The 14,710-nt window shown below is 44.6% G+C and overlaps 1 protein-coding gene across 3 annotated transcripts in view; it reads right to left on the reverse strand.

The window, feature by feature from the left end:
• Positions 1-14,710, reverse strand: part of ATP2A2 (ATPase sarcoplasmic/endoplasmic reticulum Ca2+ transporting 2) — a 73,236-nt gene that overhangs the window by 11,190 nt on the left and 47,336 nt on the right. For all 3 annotated transcript variants that reach the window (XM_010379249.2, XM_030938634.1, XM_030938633.1), the window contains exons 8-13: positions 13,790-14,254; positions 8,414-8,502; positions 7,525-7,627; positions 6,363-6,494; positions 1,096-1,218; positions 778-996 (exon numbers count right to left, since the gene is read on the reverse strand). In XM_010379249.2, coding sequence (XP_010377551.1) covers positions 778-996; positions 1,096-1,218; positions 6,363-6,494; positions 7,525-7,627; positions 8,414-8,502; positions 13,790-14,254 — 1,131 coding nt within the window. The remainder of the gene's footprint in view (positions 1-777; positions 997-1,095; positions 1,219-6,362; positions 6,495-7,524; positions 7,628-8,413; positions 8,503-13,789; positions 14,255-14,710) is intronic.

Below are 14,710 nucleotides of genomic sequence, written 5' to 3' on the forward strand. Positions count from 1 at the left end.
CAGTGGCCGGATCTCAGCTCACTGCAAGCTCCGCCTCCCGGGTTCACGCCATTCTCCTGCCTCAGCCTCCCGAGTAGCTGGGACTACAGGCGCCCGCCAGGTCGCCCGGCTAGTTTTTTGTATTTTTAGTAGAGACGGGGTTTCACCGTGTGAGCCAGGATGGTCTTGATCTCCTGACCTCGTGATCCGCCCGTCTCGGCCTCCCAAAGTGCTGGGATTACAGGCTTGAGCCACCGCGCCCGGCCTCTGCATTTTCTTATGAGGGAAAAAAAAAATACCACTACACTGCTGTTACCAAACCATTCTTTAACTCTTGTGCTATTCTGAGCCCACAATACCAAAGCTTCTTCATTTTGTTCACAGCTTTAGGATGTCACATCCTTGATCTTAAAGAATTCTATTCTAAGTAGAAAAGTGCAAGGAATCTCCAACTTGGATCTTTTGACCTTCAGTAACTAATGAATATTCTAGAAATATCCCCAATTAAAAAAAAAAATCATGATTTAGATGAGCTGCAAAATGGGGTTTACAAGCTTATTTAAGCTCATCTTGATTATTCTACTTTGAAAATAACAGACTTTTATGAAATTATTAACTATGTATGTTTGAAGCAGCAATCTAAATTTTAAGGGTGACATAGCTGGCATGGAGAAAAACAAATAACCACACCTCTTTCTTGGCAAAAGTGAGAACTGTTTGACCTTTTGCTTGAAGGAGTACTGTTTAAACACAATGAATCGTGCCGGGTGTGGACAAAGAAACTTTTCATTAGCTAACCTCATATTTAATAAAGTTGGCAGAGTCTTCAAGGTGCATTTCTTCTCTTCTCAGTGGGTTGTCGTGAGTGGCCAGGGCCAGGCATCGCAGGGTGTCGCTGCCACTACCCCACTCTCGAATGACAGACATGATCTTCTGTTTGACTCCAGAGGTCATGGGAACCTTAGTACTTCCAACTCGAATGTGGGTGCACCTGTCAATGACACCTTCAGGAGCACCCTGGAAATGTTACAGATTTAGATCAACAATTTTGTTTTACTGGTTCACCAGGATCTTAACCCTGGTAAGAACATCTCAAATGCAATCTGCCATACTTACCTTCACAAACATCTTGCTCATTGATGTCCTGCTTGGTTTATTTGGTGTACAATAAACTGACATTGACTTTCTGTCACGTGAAAACTCGAGAGTAAATTCCTTTTTCATCAGCTGTTTAATGACCTACAAAGGGAACAAATATGGAATACTACTGGGTGGCAATTTCTAAACTTTTTTACCTAACAAATAGTAAGCACCTATTACATGACAGATGCTAGGGATACAGCAATAAACAAAACGGACAAGTTTTTGCCCTCATGAAACTTGTCCCCTATTTTAGGGGAGAGAGACTAAAATGCAAAAGTAACACAAGTGCTATGGAGAAAAAGGGAAGAGGGACAGAAAATTTGCATATGTACAGATCGTACTGTTACCTAAAGTGGTCAGAAGACAGTGACATATGAATAAAGATGGCCCCATGGGGCCTGAAAAGATGTGCATGAACCTGGTGGGTGGTGGTGAAGACCCACCAGGCAGAGAACAGGAAGTGCAGCCTGGCAAGTCCTGGAATGGTGAAGGAGTGCCAACGTGGCTGGAACAGTTTACATGAGCAAAAGGTGAGACAGGAAATGGCAGAGGACAGTAGAAGCAGGTCATAATATCTCAAAAGTCATTATGGGGCATTTGGCTTTTACGACAAGTAAAAAAGGAAGACAACGGAGGGTCTCAAGCTCTAGTTGTCAAGAATTGGCTGAAGGTGGTCAGGTGCAGTGGATCACCCGAGGTCAGCAGTTTAAGACCAGCCTGGCCAACATGGTGAAACCGTCTCTACTAAAATTACAAAAGTTAGCCAGGTGTGGTGGCAGGCGCCTATAATCCCAGCTACTCAGGAGGCTGAGGCAGGAGAATTGCTTAAAGCCGGGGGGCGGGCAGAGATCCTAGCGAGACGAGATTGCGCCACTTCACCCTGGATGAAAGAGCTAACTCCGTCTCAAAAAACAAAAGAATTGGCTGAAGGGAGACAAGGAATGCCATTCAGTACAATGACACTGACTTGAACTAGGGAACATCGGAGGTGAAGAGATGGCCCCAAGCGGAGCTGTCCACCAGAACTCTCTGAAAGATGGCAATGCTGTGGCCACTATTCATGTGGTCGTCACATGTGATGGATAAGCACTTTAAGTGAATATGGCCTACAGGGCACCTAAGGAAGTGTTTTTAGGTATCTAAGTAGTTTTTTTTTTTTTTTTTAAAGTATTCTAAGTAGTTTTAGATAGTTCGTGGCTACTGATTATAGTCATGAGACCAGAAGAGATCATGGGAGTAACTATACACAGAAATGGCTGAGGACTATGGGGCCTTCACCTCCTGGTGCTATGTGAAAGACCCAGCTAAGAAGACCTCGAATGAGAGGCCAGGGAGGGAGAGCAAGTGTGGGATCATGGAAGATAAGTGAAGAGGTGCTTCAAAGAGGGAGCGAGTGACAGCACCAACAAAATAGGTAAGATGAGGACTGAGAATTAACCTTTGGCTTTCCACCGTTACCTACAACTAAAGATACCCCTTCTCTTCTAGTTTTTATACTTTTCTTGCCTATTACATAGACCAGGAATGCCAGTATAATACTGAGTAGAAATGGTGAGAATTCTGTTGTGTTAGCATGGTCTCTGTATAAACACACCATCAGCGTTGAAGACATGCTTTTACAGTCTTAGTTTGGTGTGATAGATGAGTTTCATCATATGCACCTACTGAGGTGATCCTACCGTTTTTTTCCACCTTAATTTGGTTAATGTAGGGAGTTAATTACATTAATTTGCTCCCACTCACACACATTTAAAAAATCATCACAGAAATCCCCAAGAACATCAGCATCTAACCTAGGAAGCTACGAGAGGACTGAAGCCTGCTGAACTGACTAGACGGGGCTCAGGGCCCTGCAGCAATCCTGCTGGACTGCCAGCCACTGAACTGCCTCAGGTAGCAAAGGAATGGGTATGAGTGCTACGCTGGATTCTGTATCATCTCAATCACATGTGTGTTTAGTTTCAATTAAGCATTTGCACCAATGGCACTGGGATGACTAGAAGAACACAACGATTCTGAGGAAGGCGTGGACCTACCCAGGTGAGAGGTCTTGGGCTGGGAGTGGGGGAGGGAAATCCCTTTCTTTCAGTACTATGCTGGCCAAGAACCACGGACCTAGCCAAACAAGCCATGGGGCCAAAACGCTGGACCTGCTCTCTCTGCTTCTAAACTACACATGGGTTCCTGCTGTCTCAAGTGGGAAGGGAGGCAAAGAGCTTGTGTTTGGAACTCCTTAGTGAATGAGCAGCATGACAGCTATTTCTGATCCCTTGGGATGTGAAAAAGATGGGACAAAGGAGCTCCGGAGCAGGGAGACGTGAGGATGACAGTGTTGCCCGTACTTGTGTGGTCGCTGGCTAGCGAGCCAGTGCTGGTTCAGCCCTATGACATGACTTGTTTCCATCACTGGGCAGGAGTAGTCAGAGATCTAGAATCAAACGACTCAAACCCTCAATCTGTGAAGCTGAGTTTTCAGGCTGCCTCAGATTTTTAGTTATACCAACTAATAGATCACAGGCAGCGCGGCTCTGCCAGGATCCACCTACTTGCTTACTGGCAGAGTGAATGGTCTAAAATGGAGGCAAGGAGCCTGGACTGCTTCGGGTTCATGGAAGACACATGGGTAGAGGGAAGAAGCCAAAGGTGTGGTCCAAGGCCTTCATGGCTCTGAGATTGCTATTTGCGAATTGTGTATCAGTTTACTGAAAAGGAAATCTGTACTTCAGCTGAGACAGTCAATTCCAGTGTGAGTTTTGTTTTCTCAGGACAGTACAAAGGAGACAAAATGCTGCCTCACACTAACCAGAAGACCATACCACACGGTCATGGAAGGGCTCGGTGTCCCTACCTGCAGGCTGGACAGGAAGGTCTAGAACTTTTCATCCTGAGATTTTGTGTGGTCACTAAAATGCTTGATATCTGAGGTTATTAAGAAAACAGGTATACTCCTCCCCTACCCAACTCAGGCTGTACTATCCCCCAATGACACAATGCTTCCTCATTTACCGCTATTACCCAGGAAGGGAAGAAACGGTTTATGACATACAAAAAGCATTAAACGTGGTGACAACTGATCATTTTGCTAAATGAGGCCTGCCTTTATACAGCTTTGTATGACAACTAGAAAAGGCTGAGTTTTACCTCTCTCCTCCCCCAGACCCGTTCCTTCAGGCATGCAGGACCTCTCCCCTTCCCATCGCTCCTTATTCTACCTGGGAACCCTAAGTTACAACAATGTCCTATAAAGAGGCCGCAAGTACTGACTGGCAACCCCATGGTGATGACAGACAGGTAGGTCTGACGCTAAAAAGAGGTATGTTCGGCAGAACCCAATTCCATGGGAATCCAAGCTCCACAGCTAGGAGACAGTGGGCACTGAGGATGAGGCTCTTTGTAGGCAAATGGTCTGGTGGACCTATTAGAGGACCATGTGGCTGTGCAGACCCTGGACTGCAGACAGAGGGTATTCACTCTTAAGATAGTGTAGGAGGGCTCTTGCTCAACAAGCAATCAGCCTATCTGCCATATAAAAAAGGAGCAGCTGCTGCCGCCGCACAGCCCAGGAATGATGTTTCCTGAGTGGTGGTTTGTGGGGGCAAGAACCAGACATAGACTTTGGGAGCCTGACTTGTGTCCCTAAGCTCCTTCTGCTCCTCCTTGGCTGCTTTGAGGGCATCACACTCCTTCCTCCAATACATCCAGCTTCCACAGTTTCCATTCTTGAGCTGCTTCTGTAGCTCGCTTCTTCTCTCCCACCTGTCCCTGGCACCCACATGACTGACTGACCCACACAGACATCTTATCCGCATATCGCTTCTCATCCAAGCAATCATCTACCACTTTGGCCAGGATAGGATAAAGGGAGTTACCCTTCAAGTTGAGCCACTTCAGGCCTTAGTTTTTTTTAGATGGGGTCTGGCTCTGCTGCCAACGCTGAAGTGCAGTGACGCTGCAACCTAAACTCTTGGCCTCAAGTGACTCTCCTGCCTCAGCTTCCCAAAGTGTTGGGATTACAGGTGTGAGCCACTGCGCCTGGCCCATTTCAAGTTCTTAAGCTGAGCCAAATGACAGGCAGGGGGACCAGTCTTTCGAGGAGACCCAGGGGCTAGAGACTCAATGAATGGCCAGTGTCCACCAGCAGCCATTACAAAGTGTTTCTACTGAGGTCTAAGCTCCCCAGGCTTGTGAGGCCACAGAAATCTAAGGGCAGTACTGCAGGACTAGTAGCTCTTTGACAGGAACCTCACTCAGGTCCAACTCACTGTGGAGACTCCCATCCTTGCTACTGGCCCTTGTCATAGTGATGCTGGTCGAATGAGCCCTGGCTCAAAGACTGACAGGCAGAAAGAAAAAGGCTCAGAGGCCACTCATTTGTTCAGTGTATAGTGGACAATGTCCGTGCCCTCTGCCACTGCCACCACCACCACCACCACACTGACCTTTGGTATTTGGTTATGCTGGTCTCAACAAATGATTTAAGAAATGTTTGATGCCCAGGCGCGGTGGCTCATGCCTGTAATCCCAGCACTTTGGGAGGCCAAGGCAGGCGGATCACCTGAGGTCAGGAGTTTGAGACCAGCCTAGCTAGCATGGTAAAACCCCATTTCTACCAAAAATACAAAAAATTAGCCAGGCATGGTGGCATGTGCCTGTAATCCCAGCTACTACGGAGGCTGAGGCAGGAGAATCGCTTGAACCTGAGCAGCGGAGGTTGCAGTGAGCCAAGCACTCAACGTCACGGCACTCCAACCTGGCGACAGAGAGAGACTCCATCTCAAAAGAAAAAAAAAAAGTTTAACTGAACAGGAAAAGAAAGTGTGGTAGTGTCGTAGCTGTCAGGGGAAATAAGGTCAAAGGAAAGTTTTAAGATAGAAAGACACTATTATTTCCCCTATGCTGAAGAACATCTAATAGAGATGGAAATCAATAATGCAGCAAAGATGTTGGGAGGAGGTGGCTTCTGCTAGGAGCAAGAACACTGTTCACAGCACTATGGGAGAAGGCAGCCCCTGTGGGCACAGATGTCGCTCACGGAAATTAGCTATTCATTGCTTTTATTTTCTTGGTCAAATACACAGGAAGAGCATCTTACGTGAGAGGGAATATGGGGAAGGAAATATTGTAAGTTTGAATAGATAAGGTATAATTAGTTTTCTAAGAGAGTAGGACAGTGCAGACACTAAGTGTATATAGTATGACTGATAAGCAGCATGAACAATAAACCAGGCTCAAATACTCACTGAGTTGCAGGCATTTGCACGTTCTATTTTAGAAAGACCCTTCAATTCGGTATCAAATACATTCATCTTCTCTACTAGGCAAGTGAGAGCAGTCTCTGTAGCTTCTCCAACTTTTTCATACACACCCTTTGCCTGTATTGGTTAAAGACACAGAAAGTAGAAACAAGGGAGAAGTACATAGATAAATCTCTCTTTAATATTTTTTTCCACAAAAGCACAATCTGCCCTCTATTACAACCTTTTTTTTTTTAAACGGAGTCTTGCTCTGTTGCCCAGGCTGGAGTGCAGTGGCGCAATCTCGGCTCACTGCAAGCTCTGCCTCCCGGGTTCACGCCATTCTCCTGCCTCAGCCTCCCGAGTAGCTGGGACTACAGGCGCCCACCACCATGCCCGGCTAATTTTTTGTATTTTTAGTAGAGACGGGGTTTCACCGTGTTAGCCAGGATGGTCTTGATCTCCTGACCTCGTGATCCGCCTGTCTCGGCATCCCAAAGTGCTGGGATTACAGGCGTGAGCCACTGCACCCGGCCCTATTACATTATTGTAAGGCCATTTTTATCCTTCTCTGGAACAGGTGACCCAGATAATTAAAAACATACTCAAAGTACAGGTATGCATGTGATCTTATTCTAATAAGTAGGTTTTTCATTTCCCTTAAACATAAGATGACATCAATCACAGTATTTATTATTTCATCCAAACATAAGAAGCCACTGATCACACTATTAATTCAAAGAGTGCCTTCACATAATAATGTAATTCCATATCACTGCTTATCATTCTGAAGAGTTCACATTCTGTCTTCTGACAGGGACTGGCTTACCTTTGAGACAGAAACATACCCTTTGCTTTCAGGAAAGCATTTTCTATCCTGGGTTTTATTCATTTATAGTAAGTATGCTATCAACAGATAAGAATATCACATATACTACAACTTTTAGTTAACTAACTGCAATGCTCAGTCACAGAGGATATGTGAAAGGCTCTCAGCTTTCTTTGGTGAGGTCATGCTGGCCCCGCCATAAGGTCCTGAATGGAAAGGGGAAACAAAATCAGGCACCCGTGACTTTCGAAAGGGAGGAAGGAAGGCTAGACTTTCATTCCACCCACCCCACCCCTGAACTAGGAACAGCTATTTCTTCTAATTTATGAAGAGACTTACCTCATTGTAATCCAAAGCAGAGTCATTACAAAGAGCACAAATTGTTGCTAATTCTACCAGCCCATCATACTGGTGACATTTCACTGGTTTATCATCTTTATGCCTGCCCAAAGAGAAAACACTCTTAGAGCAGGGTGTGGTTGCCGCTATTGATTTCCCCCCACCCCCCAATTGTTTAATAATGAAAACAGAATTTTTGGGACAATATACTGGAAAAAATTCCAAAGAATCTGATGCCAGAGCCAATATTACACAAAAACAAAAGAGAGAATGCATCTCTGATATCAGAAATCAATCAGTAAAAAGACCACAATTCAATTCTTCCACCACTGACATCAGTGAATAACAAACACAGATCCCTCTTGAAAGTTTGGAGCCCAGAAGATGCAAAAAGATGACTGGAGGCCGGGCGCGGTGGCTCAAGCCTGTAATCCCAGCACTTTGGGAGGCCGAGATGGGCGGATCACGAGGTCAGGAGATCGAGACCATCCTGGCTAACACGGTGAAACCCTGTCTCTACTAAAAAATACAAAAAAACTAGCCAGGCGAGGTGGCGGGCGCCTGTAGTCCCAGCTACTCGGAGGCTGAGGCAGGAGAATGGCGTAAACCCGGGAGGCGGAGCTTGCAGTGAGCTGAGAACCGGCCACTGCACTCCAGCCCGGGCGACAGAGCGAGACTCTGTCTCAAAAAAAAAAAAAAAAAAAGACTGGATTATAACCTTTGTTTCGTCTTTCAAAGTTTCTGTTTTCAAAACATTTACTGCTTTAGTAATAAGTGTTGTCTTGAGCCACATTCAGAAAGCTGTCTTAACTTTGTAGACATGCTGCAAATCGATACAAATACTAAACTGCCACATGGGATCCTTTAAATGAGGAGGAGGGTTACTCACACTTCTCCAATAGGTGCATAAGTTGATCCAGTTATGGTAAATTCATTAAGGGAACAAGTATCACCTTCCACTCTGTCCAGAATGAACATCTGTAGGGGTAGAGGGCATCACAGTATTTAAAAGGGATTTTAAAGAAATACTACACAAATAAACTACCTTTGTTAGCTTAAGATAAAGGCAAACAACCTTTTTCATTTACAAAAACAACTTTAATAAAACTCACTGAGGCTCACTTGGCATCAGCAGTACTCTAACTAGCTTATATAAACTCTAACTAGCTTAATTATATTAGACTGCCTCACCCATCACACCCCTGACCAATCGAACAGTATGAAAAACAGCATCACTGAGGTGCTGGATGAATGAGCAGCAGTGGCACCAAAGACAAAACAACCCACACAAAACCCAAGTTATGAGGCCTATCGGTCAGGAAAAAGGTCAGTTCCAGAGAAAAGTTACTCTTTAGATTGCTCAGAATTCCAGATTTCAAATGGCTGGCTGTGAGAGTGGTATTAGGCAGTCCTGCCTTAGAGCTAAGCACAAAAGCTTGGGAAGAATAAACTCACATTTCAGAGTTGCATAAACATTTCCCAAGTAAAATAAGACAAACTGCTTCTCGGCTCCTTCCCACTTATTTTTATTGTGGCAATAGCTCATGTTCTATGAAGCGGCGTAACTATATGTATACAGTAAGGAGCCCGCAGAGCTGAATGAACTGATGTTCCCTAGACAATACAGATGGAAGCATGCTTAGGAAAGGATTAATTTCATTTTTTAAAGTGACATAAGCTATTTTCTTTTTCTTTCTTTTTTTTTTTTTGAGACGGAGTCTCGCTCTGTCGCCTGGGCTGGAGTGCAGTGGCCAGATCTCAGCTCACTGCAAGCTCCGCCTCCCGGGTTCACACCATTCTCCTGCCTCAGCCTCCCAGTAGCTGGGACTACAGGCGCCCGCCACCTCGCCCGGCTAGTTTTTTTTTGTATTTTTTAGTAGAGACAGGGTTTCACCGTGTTAGTCAGGATGGTCTCGATCTCCTGACCTCGTGATCCGCCCGTCTCAGCCTCCCAAAGCGCTGGGATTACAGGCTTGAGCCACCGCGCCCGGCCGCTATTTTCTTTTTTTTTTTTGAGACGGAGTCTCGCTGTGTCGCCCAGGCTGGAGTGCAGTGGCGCGATCTCGGCTCACTGCAAGCTCCGCCTCCCAGGTTCCCGCCATTCTCCCGCCTCAGCCTCCAAGTAGCTGGGACTACAGGCGCCCGCCACCTCGCCCAGCTAGTTTTTTGTATTTTTAGTAGAGACGGGGTTTCACCGTGTTAGCCAGGATGGTCTCGATCTCCTGACCTCGTGATCCGCCCGTCTCGGCCTCCCAAAGTGCTGGGATTACAGGCTTGAGCCACCACGCCCGGCCGCTATTTTCTTAAAGATAATTTTTCCACTGCTTGATTTGCATTCACAAATTATAATTCAGAAGCCCGGTTTGGAAAAGTAAGATTTAGGCTTGTGTTTTCTTTGCAAATGAAAAGTTTTAAAACCTCCTCTAAAAAGAAAAAATTACAGAAAGTGATGTCAAAACTATAGTTTCTCATGCTTTCTCTGAAATATGAGCAATTAATAATCTGATCAAATCATTCTCTAAGGGGAATTTAAAAAATGTAAAACTCAAGTTAAAAAGGCCATGTTGAGTCGGGCGCGGTGGCTCACGTCTGTAATCTCAGCACTTTGGGAGGCCAAGGTGGGTGGATCACGAGGTCAGGAGCTCAAGATTAGCCTGGCAAAGATGGTGAAACCCCTCTCTACTAAAAATACAACAAATTAGCCGGGCGTGGTGGTGGGCACCTGTAATCCCAGCTACTCGGGAGTTTGAGGCAGAGAAGTGCTTGAACCCGGGAGGCGGAGGGTGCAGTGAGCTGAGATTGCGCCACTGCACTCCAGCCTGGGCGACAGAGTGAAACTCCTTAACAACAACAACAACAACAAAGCTATGTTGTGTTTTAAAAACATCATTTCAGAGCAATTCGTCTTGCATTCAATAAGGAAATTAATCTTTATTTTAAAATAACTCTTTTTTTGAGGCGGAGTTTTGTTGTTGCCTAGGCTGGATGGAGTGCAATGGCACGACTTGGCTCATTGTAACCTCCACCTCCCAGGTTCAAGTGATTCTCCTGCCTCAGCCTCCCGAATAGCTGAAATTATAGGCACCTGCGACCACGCCTAGCTAATTTTTGTAGTATTAGTGGAAATGAGGTTTCCCTGTTGGTCAGGCTGGTCTCGAACTCCTGACCTCAGGTGATCCACCCGCCTCGGCCTCCCAAAGTGCTGAAATTACAGGTGTGAACCACCGTGCCCAGCCAAAAATGTGAAATTCTCTGAGTCTATAACAAAGCCCAAAATATTCTAAAAGACATTCAGAATTTGAATCTACATGGGCTACATCTAAATGTACTTAGACATTTTTGACTGTGAACAAGTCAACCATTCAGAATATGCAGGATGAAAATCTTCCTAAGTCAAGGGCAGTTATGCAATACCCACTGCAAGAAGCCTCCTGCAGAATACCAATTAGCACCAGCTTTCTGTTGTGAGGTAGAGCTTCACTCAGAACAGGCAGGCTTTTTCTTTATTAAAGAGAGCATTTTAAGTCAAGCCATTCAAGGGAGAATAGAACAAAAAAATTTTTATAATGAACTGGGAAACTGACATTTTAAACATTACAGTTTTACACATGGCTTACTTTCATGGACATAAAGACTATTCTGAGGAATTAAACGCTTTCAGGCTAAGTGAGACACAAAATAGTAAATAAGAAATTCCCTTTCTCTTCCTGAAACAACCAGTATGATAAAACTGACTTTTAGCCAATTCATCCAACCTTTTGGTTCCAAAAAGTAAGAACTTAAGTAGCTCAGTCAAACACCTTAATATCCTGGAGAAACCTAAGACAAACCTAGAAGCTTTTCACTTTGAAAGTTGGAACACCCCAGTTCTGTCAATTCTAAATGTGGGTTTGGACTCACAAGGAGCTTGCGGGGGAGGGAGAACCTGTATCTAAAAAATCATCATGAACTTAAAATTGGCAAGATAAAAATTCACAGGGCTTCACTGATTATAAAACAATTTCCGATGTTAAAAATAATTATCTAAAACCTGATGATAAGGCCAAGATAACTACATCCTTTCAATATCATACAGAAGCATTATTTAACAAGCCCATTCTAGGAAAACATAACACTGCTATTAAATGCTCATATTATATGAGGTTTCCCTATAATTCAGCTGTATAATTATTGCATTTATTCAGTTGTTACTTTTCTAACAGCAGGTTTAAATTATTTATTTTATCAAAGGATGGTCAAAAATTATACAATGGCCAGGCACGGAGGCTCACGCCTATAATCCCAGCACTTTAAGAGGCCGAGGAGGCGGGTAGATCACTTGAGGTCAGGAGTTTGAGACCAGCCTGACCAACATGGAGAAACCCTATCTCTACAAAAATACAAAAACTTAGCCAGGTATGGGGGGCACATGCCTGTAATCCCAGCTAGTCGGGAGGCTGAAGCAAGAGAATTGTTTGAACACAGAAGACAGAGGTTGTAGTGAGCTGAGACTGGGCCATCACACTACAGCCTGGGCAATAAGAGTGAAACTCTGTCTCAAGACAAAACAAAACGAAAACAAACTATACATATACATATATATATATATATGATGAATACACACAATAAAGCAAGTTAAAAGCAATTTTAGTCAGCCCTCTGTATCTGTGGGTTCCACATCCACTGTCAACTGAACAGCAGATAGAAAAATAACTGTGTCTGTACTGAACATGTACATTTTTTTCTTGTCATTATTTCCTAAACAACAGTTTAACTATTTACATATCATTTATAATATTACATTAGGTATTGTAAGTAATCTGGAGATGATTTCAAGTATACAGGAGGATGAACAAGGTTATATGCAAGTACTGAAGCATTTCATTTCAGTGACTTGAGCATCTGCAGAGTCTGGAATCTGAGGGAGGTCCTGGAACCAATCTCCAGTGAATACTGAGAGATGACTGTATCTACTTTTTAGGAAAAAGCATGCTTCATTCAACATGTGATAGAAAAACCAACTAGGACTTCAGGTAGAGAGGTTAACCAGCAGCTTTCTCTAGAACTTGTCTGTTAACATACACCTAGAGACAGAGGATCAGGAAAATAAGAAAGGAGGCTGAGTGTGGTGGCTCATCCTTGTAATCCCAGCTCTTTGGGAGGCCAAGGCAGGAGGATCACTTGAGCCCAGGAATTCAAGACCAGCCTGGTGACATAGTGAGAACCTATCTCTACAAAAAATAAAATAAAATAAAATAAATAGTGGGGCATGGTGTCATGCACTTGTGGTTGCAGCTACTTGCAAGGCTGGGGTGGGAGGACTTGAGCCTGGGACGTTGAGGCTATAAGTGAGTCACAGCTGTGTGTCTTTTTTCTTTTCTTTGAGATGGAGTCTTGCTTGTCACCCAGGATTGAGTGCAGTGGCATGATCTTGGCTCACTGCAACCTCTGCCGCCTAGGTTTAAGCAATTCTCCTGCCTCAGCCTCCTGAGTAGCTGGGACTACAGGTGCATGCCACCACACCCAGCTAATTTTTGTCTTTTTTTGTAGAGATGGGGTTTCACCATATTGGTCAGGTTGGTCTCAAACTCCTGACCTCAGGTGATCCACCTGCCTTGGCCTCTCAAAGTGCTGGGATTACAGGCGTGAGCCACTGCGCCTAGTCTTTTTTTTTTTTTTTTTTTTAATTAAAGGAAAATATAATTTCTCTAATTCTCTTACATCTAATACAAGTACATCAGCCATGCAGATGTCCTGTATTTCATGAAACAGTTTTAGGAATTAAATGATTAGATTTAATCTCAATATTAGATTAATATTAGACTCTCAAATACTAGAAATTAAGCTCAGGCTATACACACAGCCCACAGAAAGGTATGAAATTACAAATCAAAAGTTTTTTTTTTTTTTTTTTTTTTTGAGGCGGAGTCTCGCTCTGTCGCCCGGACTGGAGTGCAGTGGCCGGATCTCAGCTCACTGCAAACCCCGCCTCCCGGGTTTGCGCCATTCTCCCGCCTCAGCCTCCCGAGTAGCTGGGACTACAGGCTCCCGCCACCTCGCCCGGCTAGTTTTTGTGTTTTTAGTAGAGACGGGGTTTCACTGTGTTAGCCAGGATGGTCTCGATCTCCTGACCTCGTGATCCGCCCGTCTCAGCCTCCCAAAGTGCTGGGATTACAGGCTTGAGCCACCGCGCCCGGCCTAAATCAAAAGTTTTGATGGCATGAAGGCATATTGGTAGGATGAACAAAGAACTACCACAGGGAATATCCTAAACTACTCCTCTTACCCTGCAGACTGACATCTGGTTTGTTGTAAGTGTACCAGTCTTGTCCGAGCAGATAACAGAAGTACAACCAAGGGTTTCCACAGACGGGAGGCTTCGAACAATAGCATTTTTCTTTGCCATTCTGCGAGTTCCAAGAGCCAGGCAGGTGGTGATGACTGCAGGCAGACCTTCAGGAATGGCTGCTACAGCCAGGGCCACTGCAATTTTAAAGTAGTAAATAGCACCTCTGATCCAGGACCCTCCATGAACTGGGTCATTGAAGTGACCGATATTTATGATCCAGACTGCAATGCAAATAAGGGAGATGACTTTGGAAAGCTGTTCCCCAAATTCATCTAGTTTTTGCTGAAGGGGTGTTCTCTCCTGTTCTGTTGCCACCATTTCATCCCGGATCTTGCCAATTTCAGTGTTAACTCCAGTTGCTACCACCACTCCCATAGCTTTCCCAGCAGCAATGTTTGTACCCTAGGACAGAAGTAGAGAATTGGTCACAAGATGAATACCACATCCCAACTTAAATACCGACACTGGATTTTGACTAGGGCACCCAGATTTTCAACACATTCTACTAGGCCTTCCACTGGCTACTGTTCAAGCAACCAGCCATACAACTGTGATAACAGGCAATGCTCCATGTGGTACTTACTTATACCAGGCAGCTCTGTAATGACCCACCTAGATTTCTATTTGCAGACCATCTTCAAGCAGTGCTCTAACCCTTCTGTGTTCCCAATTTTTCAAACTCGTATAGTTCAACTCTAAGCATTCTCCACCTCTGGCTCCAACAACTCAAGGCCCCTACTTTTCTCACTGAAATAGGAAAGGCAACTAGCCCCATGGGCTATCTTGAGAACCCCAATCATGTGCCAGCATCCAAAAACCAATGAAATTAAGTGCGTGCAGTCTCTCCTACGCCATTTT

This window comes from Rhinopithecus roxellana, chromosome 10 (assembly GCF_007565055.1).
Source record: "Rhinopithecus roxellana isolate Shanxi Qingling chromosome 10, ASM756505v1, whole genome shotgun sequence".
Lineage (NCBI taxonomy): Eukaryota > Metazoa > Chordata > Mammalia > Primates > Cercopithecidae > Rhinopithecus > Rhinopithecus roxellana.